Below are 18,243 nucleotides of genomic sequence, written 5' to 3'. Positions count from 1 at the left end.
TTTACCCTTTATATGTTTGGCTTCTTCTTATTATTTATAAACCCTTCTATTACTGATTAAGCTCTCATAATATATTGCCTAGTTAATTGTATTAACCTCTTGCTTCATCTCTATGCTTGGCCTCTCAAATCTTTTCTCCATGTACTCTCAGAGTAGTCTACCTACACTGCTTTAAATTCTTTAGTGGTTCCCCAGAGCCTACAGGGAGAATCTCAAGTTTATCATGCTGATACACTGATTCAAGCAGACTTTCTCACCACTGGTTCCCTCTTACATTTTTTGTCATTCTAGATTATTGGTGGTGTTCCCTTCACATGATGCTTTTCTTACTTCATTTCCTCTTAGAATCCTTTTTTCACATCCCCATCTCTTTGCCTGGCTAACTCCTACTTATCCAACCATCTCTATACTTGCTGTACCTGTCTCCATGAGGCCAGCCTGGCTACGTTAGGAGTCTCTTGTCTGTGTTCCATAATGTGTCATACAAGTCAGTTTTGTTGAATTAAGCAGTGTGACTGTCCATTTGCCACACCAGCACCGGTCTTAGCTCCTAGAGAACAGGCTTTGTATACGACTTCATCTTTGTATCCCTAGCTACCAAAAAAGTACACATTCTGCTTAGTAAAAATACTGATTGAATAAGTAAATAACCAGACCCATGCAATTGAAAGGTAAATTAATAAACTTAAGTGCCTATTTAAGTATATTGCAATAGAGTATTTACATAAAATATAAAAATTTAACTGTGAATAATGAATAACTTTTATTTGTTTTTTGCAAGTGTGACAATATGTTTGGTTTGTGTTGGATTCTTAAGATTTTAGAGGACAAGTCTACATGCAGTGTTTCTGTGAAAGAATTATAAAAAGTGTTAAAACATAATATTTTATCTTAAAGTTAAAAAAATATAGAAGGTAGCCTATTGAATTTTAATGGTTATTCTAACTTGTGAATAACATGCGCCCTGATAAAAAGAATAACATTTAGTGACAAAAATATTTTATTGAAACTTAATTATAAATGTCCCACATTTTAAAACTTAAGTAGGAGCTCACTTAAAGGGAATTTTACTCATTAAGTGAAAGGAAATAAATGAAGTTAATGGTGAAAAAGAATTTTGAAATATTCAAAACTTGCATGTATGTAACAATGAATAACTAACCCTATAACTAAATTAATTTTAGAATTTATCCAGAAAACATTATACTGTTTTAATATAATGTGTCTTTTTCTCCCAAAGAGTGGCTAAATTTTAGCAGCAATGACCTGAACATTAATTAAGTTGTAGAAATAATTCAGTTGGTGCTCATTGTTTGCACTATTTATGTTCTATAAAGTTGCCACGAACAGTGAGTTCATGGATACTAAACAGTTGCTCCTGGGAGGGATATACAGAGTTAAGTTTCTGAGAGCCTTTGGTCACATCATTTTCACCAACTGAAAAAAAAAAATAATAACCTTATTTTATTTATGTTTCTGTTTAAAGACACCTTATTTTTTCCCCTAGCTGGTTTGGCTCAGTGGATAGAGCATTGGCATGCAGACTGAAGAGGGTCCCAGGTTCAATCCAGCCAGGGACACATGCCTGGGTTGTGGGCTCAGTCACCAGTAGGCAGCCAATTGATGACTCTCTCTCATCATTGATGTTTCTATCTCTCTATCACTCTCCCTTCCTATCTAAAATCAATAACAAAAATATATACTAAATAAATAAATAAATAAATAAATAATAAATAAAGACACCTCATTTTTATTATTGACTATAACTGCATATTTTATCTTATTACAGATGACACACATTAATATGTTAGTTTCAGGTGTAAATCCCAGTGATTAGACATAACTTAAGTGATCATCTTTATAAATCTTGCACTCTTCTGACACCCTACCTAGATATTAGAATATTATTGACTATATTCCCTATGCTGTACTTTGCATCCTGTGATAATTCTGTAACAACCACTTTGTACTTTTTAATTCCTTCACTTTTTTTACCCTTTACCCCAAAATTCCTCCCATCTAACAACCATCAGAACTTTTTCTGTATCTATGAGTCCGTTCCTGTTCTGTTTATTCATTTATTTTGGAGTTTTAAAAACTGGTTCTCCATAATTATCAGTTTGATGGTCAGTGGTCACAGCCAGTCCTTCACATAGATTAAATCATTCAAATGTTTTAGATTTAGTTGGTGATAGATACGTATTTATTGCCATTTTTATTGTTTATATTTTTTACCTTCTTAAAGACGACCCTTTAACATTTCACATAATATTGGTCTGGTGGTGATTAATTCCTTTAGCTTTTTCTTGTCTGGGAAACTCTATGTCCTTCAATTATAAATTATAGCTTTGCAGTCTTGGTTGTAGGTCCTTGCTTTTCATCACATTGAATATTTCTTGCCAATTTCTTTTGGCCTGCATAGTTTCTAAGAAATCAGCTGACAGTCTTCTGGGAGTTCCCTTGTAGGTAACTAACTGCTTTTCTCTAATTGATTTTAACATTCTCTTTTGTCTTTAATCTTTTGTTTTTTAATTATGATGTGTTTTAGTATGGGCCTTTTTGGGTTCATCTTGTTTGGGAATCTTTGCAATACTTGGAATTGTATATCTATTTCCTTCAGCAAGTTAGGGATATTTTCTGTCATTATTTTTTCAAATAGGTTTCTCTTTCCAGTGGCTTTCCATACAAATTGCCTGTCTTGGCTCATTCTTCAGATTTTCCTAAATTTTCTCATACAAGCAGCATCTGGTCTTAGTGTGTTCCATACTTCTCACTAAATGGCTCCAGCCACAGCATTAGGAGCAGCCAGCCATGGTCCATAGCTTGGCCTCCACCTGGGTACCTCCAAGCCCAGCACAAGTAGCAGCCATCTACAGATCACTGTAGCTCATGTCGGGTGGCCGTAGGCAGAGCACAGGCAGTTGCTGACCTTGGCCTATACCTCCAGGAAGCCCCAGAGCCAGCACATCCAGATGATAGGTTCAGACCCTATTGAAGCACCACTATCCAACCACCTTCACAAGTGACACATTCAAGGGGCAGATGCAGTAGGCACCAGAGCCCTGTTGAAGTAATTCCTCTTTTGCAGGGACAGCCCCTGCACAGCTGGTCCCCCATAGTGGTCAGAGTTTGGTGGTCAGTGGTCACAGCCAGTCCTTGTAGCTGCTTGTCCTAGAGATAAATCACATGAACATACCAACAGCCATCAAGGCTCAACTACAAGAAGAGGGTGTACACAGCACACACCTTGAATGTCCAGCTTGAGTGATTGAAGAGGCCATATGACTGGACCCTACAGGACATCTACCATATTAGGTCATTCTACCAAGCCTGGGAGAGGTGGCACCTCTACCTAAATAAGAGAAACAAACACAGGGAGGCTGCTAAAATGAGGAGACAAAGAAACATGACCCAAATGAAAGAACAGAACAAAACTCCATAAAAAGAATTAAACAAGATAGAGATAGCAATCTACTAGGTGCAGAGTTCAAAATACTGTTTATAAGGATGCTAAGTGAATGTATTGAGATAGCATAGCAAAGGACCAGTAAATATGAAGGATAGACTATCTGGCCAGTGTGGTGTAGTGGATTTTGTGTTGTCCTGTGCACCAAAAGGCCATTGGTTCAATTTCTGGTCAGGGCATATGACCAGGTGGCTAGTTCAATCCCCTCTTTAGGTGCGTGTGGGAGCAACTGATCAATTTTTCTTACTCACATCAATGTTTCTCCCTTTATCCCTCTCCATTTCTATCTAAAAATCAAATACATGTTTTTAAAAATGAAGAATGGACTCACTGAAATAGAGAATAATTTATAGGGAATCAACAGTACAGTAGATGAAGCCAAGAATCAAATCAGCTATTTGGAATATAAGGTAGCAAAAATACAGAATCAGAATAGCCAAAAGAAAAATTATTCTTCATGCATTTTATTCATTTTTTCAAGGTTGAATTCCAACTGTATTTTTAAACTTATTTTTTATTGAAATTATTCATATGTCCCCTTTCTATGGATTTTAAATAGTGAAATTACCAACAAGATTTCTTGCTACTTTGCACAAGTCTGTGAGTGACTGCAAAAGCACTGATATAAGCAAATTTTAGGGGGAGTACAAGTAAATTTTAATGAGAAGGCAAATTTGCAAATACAAAATCTACAGATAATGAAATCAACTGTATTTGGACATATGTTTCTAGTTGCATATGTGGATTATGTTTCAGTTGCATAGGTAATTTAACCACACATTTTGGATTATATTTACTATGTACCTTATTTTTAATATTAGTGCAATGCTCCATAATCTAAATGCTAAAGAAAACCCATCATTGGGACTATAGAATTAGGCTTACTTTCTGTTATAATTCCTGTGGCTTTTGTAGGTCCTTCCGCCTCACTCCTCTCCCTTCTATATTTTCTATTTTTTAAAGAGACTAAATTAAGAGTTAGGAGATGTGGTTTCAGTGTTAACTTTGCCCTTACCTAACTGTAGGATCTTAAACAATTTATATGGCCAAACTAAGTCTTATTTTCTTATTAGTACAATGAATGTGTTGTGCCAGATGATCTCTAAGACCTTTCTCAGCCTTAAAACTCTGTTATTCTACATATGTGGATCTTGGAAATGTTATGCATTAAAACAAATTATAATGCTAAGGAAAATTACTTCAATAATTATAATAAGGTGAAAGTTGAGAATACACACATTTTTAAAGCTCTGGAATTCATTATTTTATTTTTTATTGTTGAGAGTATTACAGATGTTCCCCATTTTCTCCTCTTTGTATCTCCTCCACCAGCTCCCACCCACCACATGCCTTCACCTCACTATTATCTCTGTCGATGCATCTGAGTTATTTGGTAAATCTCTTCTCATACTCCCTTTTCCTTTCTCTCTGATCTGTTAGTCTGTTCCATGCTTCCATGTCTATGGACCAATTTTGTTCATCAGTTTGTTCGTAAAAATACTAACATTATTAGCTGAAAAAGACATTAGAAATTATTGGACTATAAATGATTTACCTGATAAAAACTCTCATACACAAATAGATAGGCTTATATACACACAATAACCAGTTAAACAATATAACAATAATACAATCCATTTTAAATAGAAAAATTTATTATTTTAAATCTTAAAAATAAGATTACCTAGAAAAGTATAAGAATTATATGAAGCAAGAAAAGATTTAAATAAATTTAAAGATATAATCTGCTGTTAGCCTACAAGCCATAAGTTTAATGAATGCAAATAGAAATTTCATATTCTAAAATTACTGTGAAAAAATAAATGTCATAAAAGCCAAGATAATATTTGAAAAAGGAAATAGTAATCCTGGAGTACTTTTATTAAAACACACTGTAAAGCTATAATCATTAAAACATCATGTTACTAGACCATAGTAAGCAGGAATTACAGAAGTATGTAATAAATTTCTAATATTTCTGGATAACTTTTTTATTTCTTTATGCGTGGGTAATTCCAGGAGTCATGGATATATCATAGTGTATAAGACCATTTTGCTGTAACAAGAATAGGAGCACAAATAGTTGGCACATTATTCTTCTTGGTGAAATTGAATTCCTTTGTGGTCATTAAATAACATTTTTGTCCACAGGCCTTTTTTTGGACATTTGAAGTTGGCTCATGAAGATGTAATGAGAAAGATAGAACTATATAATTCATTCTTCTTTAGTTTTGAATTATCAATGCATAAATAGTTTACCTCTTGTTCTGAGCTCTGAAGGCACAATAATAAAGTTACAACCTCTTTCCTTACTAAGCTCATAGGTCATAAGGGAAACTCAGGTTATGTAAGTAACTATTATTCACTACAGTAAGTATTACATTAGCTTTATGTGGTTAAAAGAAGTAACAGTTCTTTCTGCCTGGAAATTGGCACCATAAGAAAGAAGTGCTTCACAGGCAAAGACATTATGTAGATCTCAAAAACCTTTGAAAAATAAGTTGAATGTTGCCAGGAAGAAAAGGAAAAGAGAAATCACTCAAAACAGAAAAGAAAATACTTTTGAATGCATTCAAGCATGGAAAAACACTGAATATGCAAGGAACTCTTCATGATCCATTGAGGCAAGAGGATAGCATATCTGACATAGGGCAGCAGAAATGCCTAGGAAGATAGAGGACAGATTGTGAAGAAACTTGAATACCAGGCTGAGGTATTTGGACATTACTTTCTAAACCATCCAAGTTTCTTTTTGTTGTTTTGTTTTGTTTTGTTTTGTTTTGTTTTTATAAGAAGGGCATATAAAATACAGATACAAGACTCAGGAGGAATTCTGTGAAGAATATAGCATAATATCTGTTCTATCCTGTGGCACCAGCACCTATAAAAGTCTCCCTTTTAACTAATTATGTATGTGAAGTTGCTTTGTAACTCAAGGCAAAAATGAAGAGGACAAAAAGATGTGCTGACTGACTGAAAGCATTCTTTAAGACAGTGCTTCTCAAGTGTGGAAGTCCATTGAAGTCATCAGGGGAACGTGAAAAAATGCTGATGGCTGAGTCTCACCCCTGTTTCAGATTTAATTGGTCTGGGAAGCAGTCTGAGCTCAGGGTTTTTCAGAGCTTGCCTGGTGATACAGGTATACATTCAAGTTTGAGAACTACTGCACTAAAACAAAAAAAAAACAAAACGATTCTTTCTGCAATTCTATGGTAGTTATTCTCAAATGTGTGTATATTTCATTTTGTTTCTTCTTCCCTCTAAAATTCTCTTTTTAAATTTATGATACATCATATAACCAATGTCATCTTAGAAACGAAGAGAAATACTATATAAAATATAACTTACAAACAATGAAATATAAAGGATATAGAGCTGCTGGTGACAATCCTTAACCAACGTGGCAGGTTTCTTGTTTGTCTCCGCGTGTTATTCTGGTCAGCATTCTCTGCTTACACTGAGCTGGCCCCCATACTGTTTTGCCTTCCAATGTCTATCCCTTGTTTTAGGCCACTTATTCCTACATTCTTGATTATATGCAGTCTCTAATTTTTTGAATCTTTAGTCAATTATTTTTTTTTATTTCTACATAAGGTTTATCTCTTCTCCAGAACATTCAAAAAAAGTGGTGGCTCTAGTTTTACTAAAGAAAGTTGGACCATAGCAGGTTTAAAATTCTATTGGCTAGAATAAATAATTTCCAATTTGGAATTATTGCTGAAAACAGTATCATTCTTATAGTGCTCATCTCTCTCTCATCTCTCCCTCCCTCTCTTTTCCACTCTTCATTCTCTCCCTGCCTCCCTTCCTCCCTTCCTCCTTTCCTTTCTCTCATACTCTCAACCCCAAAGAGACACTCACCAACCAAAATCTCAGAAAGAGCTTAGAGGTTTATTGTGAAAGATGAAGGTGAAACTGAGGATATATATTTTTTAATTTCTTTATTGATTAAGGTGTTACATATGTGAGGGTAGATTTTTAATGTGATAAATGATGAGAACTATAAGAATCATAACTGCCCTAAGAATGTGCAGTGCTATGGGAGAAAGGAAAACAAGTCTGAGAGATACCTCAGAATTGCTGTTAGTGTCAGTGAACAGATGAACTTGTAATTATGTTGTATATTTGCTTTACCTTTTACTATTCTTCCCACTGTAATGTAAGCTCCATGGGCATAAGACCTTGGTTTTTTGTTCACTATTGTATCTCTATTGCCTAGTTCATTTTCTTCTGCAGAGTGAGTGTTTATCAAATATTTTCCAAGTAACTGAAATAATGTGGAACAGTAAGTAAAAATCAAGTGTCAGATGTGTGATTTTTCAGCATGATCCTAAATTCTCATTCACATATTCAATGACAAACACTAAACAATAGTCATGTTCACCGTGGAGATCTTGCTTAAATATTTAGAAAGCATATCCTAGGTACTTTAGTTAATGACCACCTCTGCATTACTCACTAATGTGACATAGCTGCAGAAATGACAGCATTAGGTCTGGAAATTCTTGTTCAGTTCAAAGAAGATAGTTATTCCATTGTGCTGTATTATTCATTTACTGATGTGAAATCCATATTTCCGAGAGTTATACCAGCTAATTAAGGCGTAGTCCAAAGAAGGCAACCAGAGCAGAGGCTATGTCATTTGAAGAGTGGTTTAAAGCTTGGAAAAGGATAGCTGAAGGGAAAAGTATGTATGGAGTAGGATTCAAGGGATTGGATTCTAGACCGAGTTCCAATGGCCATGGTCAATTAAGTTGTCTTTTGGCCCCAAAAACCTCTTCTATAAAGAAAGGGGAAAGTCTTACTCTCTAAGATTTCTTCCAGCTATTTTATTTAAAAATCATAAATTTTCAATAGTATATGTCAACATGAGAATTACCTTCAAGTAATGAAGAGCTGCTCACATGTAAAATTATACTGGTTTGGTTGGTTTTATTTTAAAAAGTAGAATTATTCCTAGCAGGCAGGAATTACATGAGGAGATTTTAGTTCAACCTAAGGGATGATTTTTTAACCATTATATTAATACAATGAGAAAAGGCTTATTGTGTGAAAGTTGTGATGCTTCATTCATCATTCTCAAGGATATCAAATAGGGAAATTACTCATCAGGTCAGAAAATGAACTTGATAACACCTCTTAATTATTGTATATTTTTGCCGAAACCCGTTTGGCTCAGTGGATAGAGCGTTGGCCTGTGGACTGAAAGGTCCTAGGTTCGATTCCTGTCAAAGGCATGTATCTTGGTTGCGGGCACATCTCCAGTAGGAGGTATGCAGGAGGCAGCTGATTGATGTCTCTCTCTCATCGATGTTTCTAACTTTCTTTCCCTCTCCCTTCCTCTATGTAAAAAATCAATAAAATATATTTTAAAAATTATTGTATATTGTTATTCTCCTAAGTCTTAGGATCTAAGGTAGTGAGTGCCAAACAAGACTTCAAGCCCAGTGTTCTAACCATCATCTATGCCAGTATATTGAATTGAGTAAATGATTTTCTTTTATCATAAAGTGAGAAGGGTGGAAACATGGAGCAGCAAAACTTCTTCTCTTTGATCCTCTTTATCATGTTCAGCAGGTCCAGGGTCAACTGCCGCCATTGATGATTCCTGTTTTCCCTCCTGACCAACGGACACTGGCTGCAGCTGCCCAGCAAGGATTCCTCCTGCCTCCAGGCTTCAGCTACAAGGCTGGATGCAGTAAGTACCACTGAGTTTTCTCATTTGGGAGTGGGTGGAGGTTATGGCATTAAATTAGACAATTTAACATTTCTGCCACACCAAGAAATGAGATCACCCATATAGTATATTTATTTTAAATAGGAAACACACAGAAGGTATTGAAAGGGATTCATGTTGGTATTTAAAAGAGCTCAGATTATTTCTGTGCTTCTGAAGCCAATGTTTACTCTTTAGAATTAAGTTTCATAACTTATATTTTCAGTGTATTCATAAAATATGAATACCATAATTTTCTGGTTTCATTTATTTTTACATAGATAAAATAGGAATATGCTTTCCAATAACTTTCTATTGTTGTTGTTGTTGTTGTTGTTGTTGTTGTTTTTAAGATAAACCCAAGCTTTCTAATATGATTAGTTGTAGTTGGCTTTTTAGTATGTCTCCATCCTGTATTTATGGCTTAATATTTTCCTAATGTTATTTTAGTTTCCAGACCAAACCTCTTTCTTAACTCTGGACTGGCATTTTGAGTATTCACTCTCCTTGATGTTCTGAACACCTTTTAACTCAGACCAACGAGAGGTTGCCTGTTTGATCCCTTTTGGTTGGTTCCTTTGGATCTTGGATCTACAGGGGTGGGAAAAAGTAGGTTCATTATTATATTGTACTAATAATGCAATAATTAATAGATAAATAATAATAATACAAGAATAAACTCACATACTCACAACTGTACATCTACTTTTTTCCACCCTGTGTTTTCTCTTTCCTTTTAATTATAAGCTCTATGAGAGCAGGTACTTATTCTATCTTATTTATTGTTGTATCTAAACTTTTATTATAACAGTCAACTATTTATCAAATGATTGTATGAAGAATGAATGAGTCCTCTTACAAATACTACAAGGGCATTTTTGTCTAAGTGATAAGTTATCAAGATAATGGTTTATATTGCTTATTAACTTTACATGCCTATTATTTTTTCTTTTTTACCAAAACCAAAATTGTACATTGGTAGTTTTAGAAACAATCAAATGCTTCATTATTTAAAAATTTACATAGCCAAAATGTCAACTACAACGTGTTAAATAAAAATAGTAAGTTCCAAAAAGAGGCTTAATTTATAAGCTAAATACCTTTTAAGACATCTTTACCACACCTAGAAAGATTATAGGGAAAGTAAGTTTATTGAAATAGTTTTCTTTTTTTCTTTTTTAACATATTTTTAATTGATTTTTTACAGAAAGGAAGGGAGAGGGATAGAGAGCTAGAAACGTCGATGAGAGAGAAACATCGACCAGCTGCCTCTTGCACAACCCCCACTGGGGATGTGCCCCCAACCAAGGTACATGCCCTTGACTGTAATTGAAACCTTTCAGTCTGCAGACAGACGCTCTACCACTAAGCCAAACCGGTTTCGGCCAGTTCCCTATGTTTTAAGATGATGTTCTCACTCTGGATTTTTAATTTATTCATTTAATATCATTTACCAAATCCTTCTTTCTTTGTAGATCAAGAAACACCAGTTTTTAAAAATAAATAATTAGGGGCTATATTTACAATTTAAATGTTTAGATTCTAGGAATAATTTAAATTCTAAAAATAGAGTGTTAAGTTCTATTACTACACTAAATATTGAGATTTTATTCCTAAAGATTTTTGTACTTTGTTTTCTTTCCATTCTCCTAAGGAATTACTATTCACATTAAGCAAATGTTGCAGTATAGTTTTGGTAACCTAGGTTACTAAAATGAAAAAAAAAAAGGCACTTTTAAAAGTCATCAGTTGCCTCAGACTGCACCTGCAATATATACATATAGACTACTTTGGTTTTCCAAAAAGAAAAAAAGTTAAGCAACTATAGAAATAAGTCCCATTAGCAATTATTTTGCTGAAGAGAAAACCACATTGAGTATGAACAATAGCATAACTGTAGGCTTGGAAAAAGTCAAGAACACCTCAGCCTCATTCCCGTTTGACAGAGTTGGCATACTAAATTTGTTCAGTGTGACTGTAATGTGGCAAGTAGAAATTTTTCCTTTCCCACAATTGTGAGTGTATTAACTATTTGGTATTCATACCCGAAGTGCTTAAAGATATAAAACAATACCACTTCTGATAAAATAGAATAAGATCTCCATAGTTGACTGCAACCTTGCAATGAGCATCATGCCAAACTCTAAAACTAAGAAGCCAATAGCAAAAGAAAGAGGCACCCCTGGTGATACCCTGGTATGTGCCAGTCAGTTTGAGTGAGGAGCTGGGTGGAAGCAATAAGTAGAGCAAACTACTTCCTTCCCAGTCACACTGTGGAAAGGAGTAGTGGTAGGGAGAGAAGGAAATCCTGACATCTCTCTTCAGTGGGCCTTCATTTTCATTCCTCTCATAATTGTCAACCACATGAGATTTCTCTGGTCAGTTGTTTCGAGTGATATTAATAGTTGTCAATGAGAGACTGCCTAATCCATCTTGATTTGAGTTCCAAGTCAATATATATACCATTTGTTGGCATCAAAAATTTAAATGCTTTTCTTCAATCCGTTTATAAAAAGTATTGGTGATACATTTTCCTATTTAGATTGTGACTTGATAAAATAAATAAAACAAAAACCTATGGAATCTTATGAAAAGAGCTAATATGTTCTCAACAGGGAAGTAATAAAACAAAATTACAGGTCCGGGGACTTAACCATCAAACATTTAGCTAACATCTGTTTCTGAAAATGATATGTTTTTTTTGGACATAAAGATATTTTCCCTTTAAGAAATATAATGGTAGAATCAGAAAATTTGGAATATAGCTGTGCATCATGAAACAATATAAGAATAAAACTCTGTGTTTTAAATTGTATTTATGGGTACTGGCTCATTGTAATCAGAAAACAATCATTACAGTCCTGAAGTAAACTTGAACATTTAAACAACCAAGGTTCCAATTCTGAATTGTAAAATAAGTGGGTCTTCAAATAAATTGGTTCAAGTACACTTTGGGTGGGAGAAGAGTCTAAGGACAGCCTGGATTTGGAATCAGGTTTTGCCTCATTCTCCTACTTTGATTATCCTTGTACAAGTTACTGAGCATCAGCTCCCTCATCTGCAAAATGGATTAATGACACACATTCTACTAAATCATTAGAGGTTAGATAGGATTTTATATGAAATGGTCTACCATTATGCCTCTTATTAAATTATTTATAAATGAGAAACACTGAGTAGAATGCTGGGAAAACACAGATCCTATTAAAAAAAAAAAAAGAGGATTATTTTCTAAAACCCCACCCAGCAATGAATTGATTTTATATGCTATCTGGGATTCATTCTACCACACCTGCATGAAGCTTCCACTAACTAGGGAAACTTAATTGTTCAGAGAAAAATATCACAGTGCTGATGCCATGTAGATACAACCTTAACTGAACTATCTTCATTACAATCACTAACTTTTAATCTTTTCTATTGTCATTTTCCACTTGGCTATCAGAGCTCAAGTTTGAAAAGATCATGCTGTTAAAAAAAAATGTATGGAATCATTGTTTTGGCTGTAGGAAACTAGAAATGTATTCACCTACTCATTCTGCATTCTAACACATTGATTAATTTTTCAGAAATGTGCTTGATAAAACGGCCACATAAAGTTACTGATTGAAATATTTAATTGCCTTATGAGATTAGCTTAAATAAATAGAAGTCGATGAGCCAAGCTTAATAAACTTAAAATATGTTGTATTTACTCTTCATCGCTTTTCTGAACAGTATTTCCGCTTTCAATAAAAAAGAAAACTCTCAGTTAATTAATTCCTCATACACCACAATAAAATTAATGTTTAGGAGTTAAATACCATAAACTTCCTCAGGCATATTTGCTGATGTGTTCCTGTTTTCAGTTAATGTCACATGTTTCATTGTTTAATGGGGCTATCATGTGGGTCCTATTATCTCTCTCTTGTGGAAAGGCTCCATGTGTCTGGCATTTTAGGAGGCTGCATGTGAATTTCTGGTAACCATGTCAGCTGACACACAGGTCACTGACGGTCAGTGCTGAAACAGTAGCCACATCACAAGCTACACACCACTGACATGATACGTCTTTATCAAACTGACCAGATAGGAAACGTGTTGTCAGATTTGCATCCATAGATTCTGGCTAACAAAGCAGAGAGGACAGTTTGTAATCATAGCTCAGGCTTCTGTGTTTGTGTGCATGAGAATTATTGTGACCAGCTTTTCCCTTTATCCTCTCCCCTCCCCCCCATCTTATAAATCAGATGTTGGGGACATCTGACTTAGTTATAAATATGTATATTTTAATTTTATATTTCCTTTGTTCCTTTTTATTTTTTTCCAATTACAGTTTACATTCAATATTTTTGTGTATTAGTATCAGGTGTACAGAATAGTTGTTAAATAACCATATATTTTACATAGTGTTCCCCCTGAGATTTTCAGTTCCCACTGAACATCATATGGCAATATTAATGACCATATTTTCCCTGCTGCATTTTACATCTCATGTCTATTTTGTAACTACCAACCTGTACTTCTCAATCCCTTCACTTCTTTCAACCAGTCCCCCAACTCCCATCCTTTCCGGCAGCCATCAGTCTGTTTTCTGTATAAATATTTATATTTTTAAAGGATTGCTTTGGCACCTGAACAGCCAATCATTTACATTCCCATCTGAAGGAAGTTATATTGCTGAATTGATAATATGAAATGATTAACAAATAAAAAGAACTGAGTATATAAAACATTCTAGAATTACACGGTGACAACTACCCTCCAGTTCTCACAGGATAAATGTTTCTAGGTCAGTAACACATGTTTTTTTTGCTAAGATAGAATCAAAATAATTTTACAAGTTTCATCGCTGGATAAAGGGAAATAGATATATATGTCTTTATAGTGACAAAGTATCATAAAAAGGTTTAAAAATAAAAGCTGATATTATTTATAAAACATTGATATTTTAAGCATATTGCTCTGTGAGGATAACTGAGCTCTGTTAATAACCATTACTTGATCTAGCCACCCCCCCCCACACACACACACACTGCCACCACAAAAGAAAAGCACAAACACAGCAAACAAAAAGTAAAAGCCCTTTCTCTGATAAATTCATCACATTTTATTAGACTGTAACTACATTAATATTTTAACCCACATTATTTGATTTTTAACAGTTAAGAACATAAGAATGCCATTCAATTTTAATATAAACACGTTCAGTTCAGTATTACGTTTTGGCATCATTCCTGTTCTTCACAATGTAAATGTGATAAATTGAAACAGTGCTTAGCTAATGACACTATGAGCTTTCAGTCAAGAGGCCTCAAGATGTGGTATTACCTTATGGATTTGCCCTAGTATAGCCCCACCCTCAGAATTCTAAGTTCATATTTTTGTTGCCATAGCAAACATAAAATCTCATTTCAGTAGTAGATTCACACTAAGATCATCAACCTGAAATGCAAGCCAAGAAGAGCAATGTATGATTGTATTTATATAAATGTAACTATTAATAACTGGATGGCTCTGTTCTCCAGTATATGTTCTCTTTCACCATAGAAAACTCCCTTAGGAGGCAAACTTCATCCCTAGCTGGTTTGGCTCAGTGAATAGAGCATCCATCTGTGGATTGAAGAGTCCCTTATTCTATCCAGTCAAGGGCACATGCCGGAGTTAAGGGCTCCATCTCCAGTAGGGGGAGTGCAGAAGGCAGCTGATCAATGATTCTCTCTCAGTTATAAGGTTGATAGGGAAAGTAGGGAAGTGGAAAAAACATTTAATAAAGCAGGATAAGATAGCATTTTGCTTCTAACTCTACAATAAATACATATTGTCCATGAGGACTGAATAGGTCATGTTCTTGGAATATCATATGGAATCACATTTGTATTTCTTTATTGATTAAGTTGTTACATACGTGTCATCATCCTCCCATTAGCCCCCACATATTGTATTTAATTTTACCTAGTTTGCTTGTTCTCTCTCTCTCTCTCTCTCTCTCTCTCTCTCTCTCTCTCTCTCTCTCTCTCTTTATTTATTTCATCTAGGAAGGGAAAGGGAGAGAAAGACACAGAAACATCAATGATGTTAGCAGATCATTGATTGGCTGCCTCCTGCATGCCTCACACTGGAGATTGAGGCATGTAACCCAAGAATGTGCCCTGACAGGGAATCTGTTTCACAGGCCAACATTCAACCACTGAGCCACACTAGTCAGGCGGTTTGTTTTCCACAATTTTGGTTTCCATGTCATTGTCTTACATACCTTCTCAGGCCACAATCTTCCCATTCCAATCAAAGTACATAAGCAAGGAGTACTATAGCTACATATTAAACAGTACTATTTCCCTAATTTATTTTGGCTGTTTTTCAAATAATATATTTAAACATTTCTTAATTCTATTTATATAGTCAGCTCATAATGACCAGTCACATGTTTTATAATATATTAATGATAGCATTTGCTCACTGCAACAATCTCAAATAATGCAGAAGTATAGAAAACAGAAACTAAAACTATCTGCCTATACTCATATACTCCTTTAATGGCACTCCCCACAAGTAATTATTGTTAGCAATTTGGCACCTATTTTTCCAGTGCTAGATAAAGATATAAATATAAATATGTATTTATATATAAATATGTATATATACCTCTTTATATTTAATTATAGATATGTAAAATGAGGTATTATTGTAACGTATCTGTAGATTATCTGTATTCTGTGATACATATGTATAAAAATCATTATATGTATTACATAATTTATAATGTGTGTGAGAATAAAGAGAATATATTCTATTTATAAATATAAAATAGATTGTGGCCATTTTTCTTCTTTTATATGTTTTACACATAAGTCACACTGCATCATATTTTATTAGCTGGATATTGCATATTTTCTTTGTGTTTCCTACTAATGTACACTTAGATTTGTCAACAATGTTGATAGTTTTAAGCGCTGTAATGACAAACATTTTGTGTGCACATATTATCCTCTATATATGAATTTAAATTTTATGCATTTGTCCCTTTTTGACCATTTTTACCTGAGAGAATGCCTCTGAATTCTAATGCTGAGATGGTTAATGAAGGCTTTAAAACATTAAAAACTGACTCCTCCGAGTTAAGCTTTAGATAAGCATCAGTGAGAAGTAACCTGAAACTATTAATTGTCTGAATTTAATAAATTCTTTCAGAAAAAAATTAAACAAGGTATCAGAAGACCTTGGTAATGCCAATCCCATTTCATATTATTCTATGCCCTGGGGTAAGTCATTTTTCTCTTTGTGCCTTAGCTTTTAATATTTAAGGTAGCTACACACATTAGTAATGTCTGTCCAGCTCACTTCACAGATTATAAAAATCAGATGGGATGAGTATATGCATTCTAAATATGTTAATTATTGTATAATGAATTTATTATTTATAAAATCTATAAACCCACATTGAAAATTTAGAATATGTCATAATGAAAAGGATCCAGGAATATATTCTAGGTCACTATATTTCTGACCATTTAAGACATTTGCATTATTCATTTTTCATTTTAGGGGAAAGGAACATTCCATAATATTTGTTAATTTCTGGAGGTCTAAAATTTAACATTCTTGTAGAAATCTCTAAGTGAGGAATCATTTCTAATTTATATCCCATTATTGGCCTGGTGCATGAAATTTGTGCACTGGGGGTGTCCCTCAGCCCAGCCTGCACCCTCTTCAATTCAGGACTTCTGGTTCTCAACTGCTGGCCTGCCTGCCTTCTTGATTGCCCCCAACCACTTCTTCCAGCCTGATCACCCCCTAACCACTCCTCTGCTAGACTGATTGATGCCTAACTGCTCCCCTGCCAGCCTGATTGCCCCTAACTGTCTTCCCCTGCAGGCTTGGTCATCCCTAACTGCCCTCCCCTCTAGGCCTGGTCATCTATTACTGCCATCCCTTGTAGGCCTGGTCCCTGCCCACCCCTCCCAACTGTTCTCCTCTGCAGGCCTGGGTCCCCCCCAGCTGCCCTTCCCTGCAGACTTGGTCGCCCCCAACTTCCCTCCTCTCCCAGACTCATCACCCCTAACTGCCCTCCCCTGCAGGCTTGATTGCACCCAACTGCCCTCCCTTGCAGGTCTGGTTCCTCCCAACTGTCCTCCCCTATTGGCCATTTTTGGTGGCAATCTTGTGACCACATGGGGGCAGACATCTTGCATGTTGGAGTGACAGTCAATTTGCACATTACTCTCTTATTATATTGGATAGGCTTATTGTTACAGTGGTTTAGGAAGCCTTCTGTTCTCAAACTGCAGATCACAGACTCTGGCTACACTCCAGGAGGAAGGATGTCTATCAAAAACCCCAATAGATGGAAAAGTAGAAAGGCTATAGTGTCCAGAAATGAAATGCTTGCTAAACTTTAATACAAAAAGTGAAAAATAAGAGAGAAATAGTATTTGATTTGGTGTTCAGTAGCTCCTACAAACTTCCTACTTCCTTGTACCTGAATCTTTTATTACTTCCTTACTCATATGAAAAGGATGCAGAATTAAGACATAGTAATCTACTATATAGATCTGGATATTGAAGCAGTTCCTTAATTAATGTTTCTCTTTGAACAGCTTAAAATGACTTATTATGCAATAGCTTAAATGATGCCTTAGCAGTAATGCTGGAATAGAATAGGAAAAGGAGACTTTTTTTGATTCATTGTCATCTTTTCAGGGATGTTTAAATTTCTTACATAATTAATCCAGATATTTTTACAGGTACTGGAATTCATTCAATTTATGGGCAAAGACGTAAAGAAATAATGCTATTATCTTTTATATGTAGAAATGTCTTCCCATTTGGAGAGGTGTTTCTCAAAGAGTTTACTAGCCAACTAGGTAACTATTAAATTAAGCAGGATAAAGTTTTCATATGCTATGCAGCATTAAAAGACATAAGTATTTTTTTAATTATTATTTGCAAAAGTCTCTGACTGAAAAATGAGAGCCTGTGGCAAATCTGTTAAGAACTACCAAGTACCTAAAATTTATATTTTAAATACAAACAAAGGCATGGATACATGGAACAGTCTGACATCTGTCAGAGGGGAGGGGGA

The 18,243-nt window shown here is 34.8% G+C and overlaps 1 protein-coding gene across 11 annotated transcripts in view; it reads left to right on the top strand.

Moving 5' to 3' along the window:
- The window catches only part of SOX5 (SRY-box transcription factor 5), a 941,098-nt gene that overhangs the window by 801,856 nt on the left and 120,999 nt on the right, over positions 1–18,243 (top strand). For 8 of the 11 annotated variants that reach the window (XM_045587843.1, XM_036455682.2, XM_045587842.1 and 5 more), the window contains one exon: positions 9,041–9,164. In XM_045587843.1, the coding sequence (XP_045443799.1) occupies positions 9,041–9,164 (124 nt within the window). The remainder of the gene's footprint in view (positions 1–9,040; positions 9,165–18,243) is intronic. The other 3 variants (XM_045587841.1, XM_036455684.2, XM_036455677.2) reach the window with 1 other exon arrangement.

Source organism: Pipistrellus kuhlii, unplaced genomic scaffold (genome assembly GCF_014108245.1).
Source record: "Pipistrellus kuhlii isolate mPipKuh1 unplaced genomic scaffold, mPipKuh1.p scaffold_m20_p_3, whole genome shotgun sequence".
In the NCBI taxonomy this organism is placed as follows: Eukaryota; Metazoa; Chordata; class Mammalia; order Chiroptera; family Vespertilionidae; genus Pipistrellus; species Pipistrellus kuhlii.
Note: the sequence above shows the minus strand (reverse complement) of the source record. Positions and strands in the feature narration are given on the sequence as shown.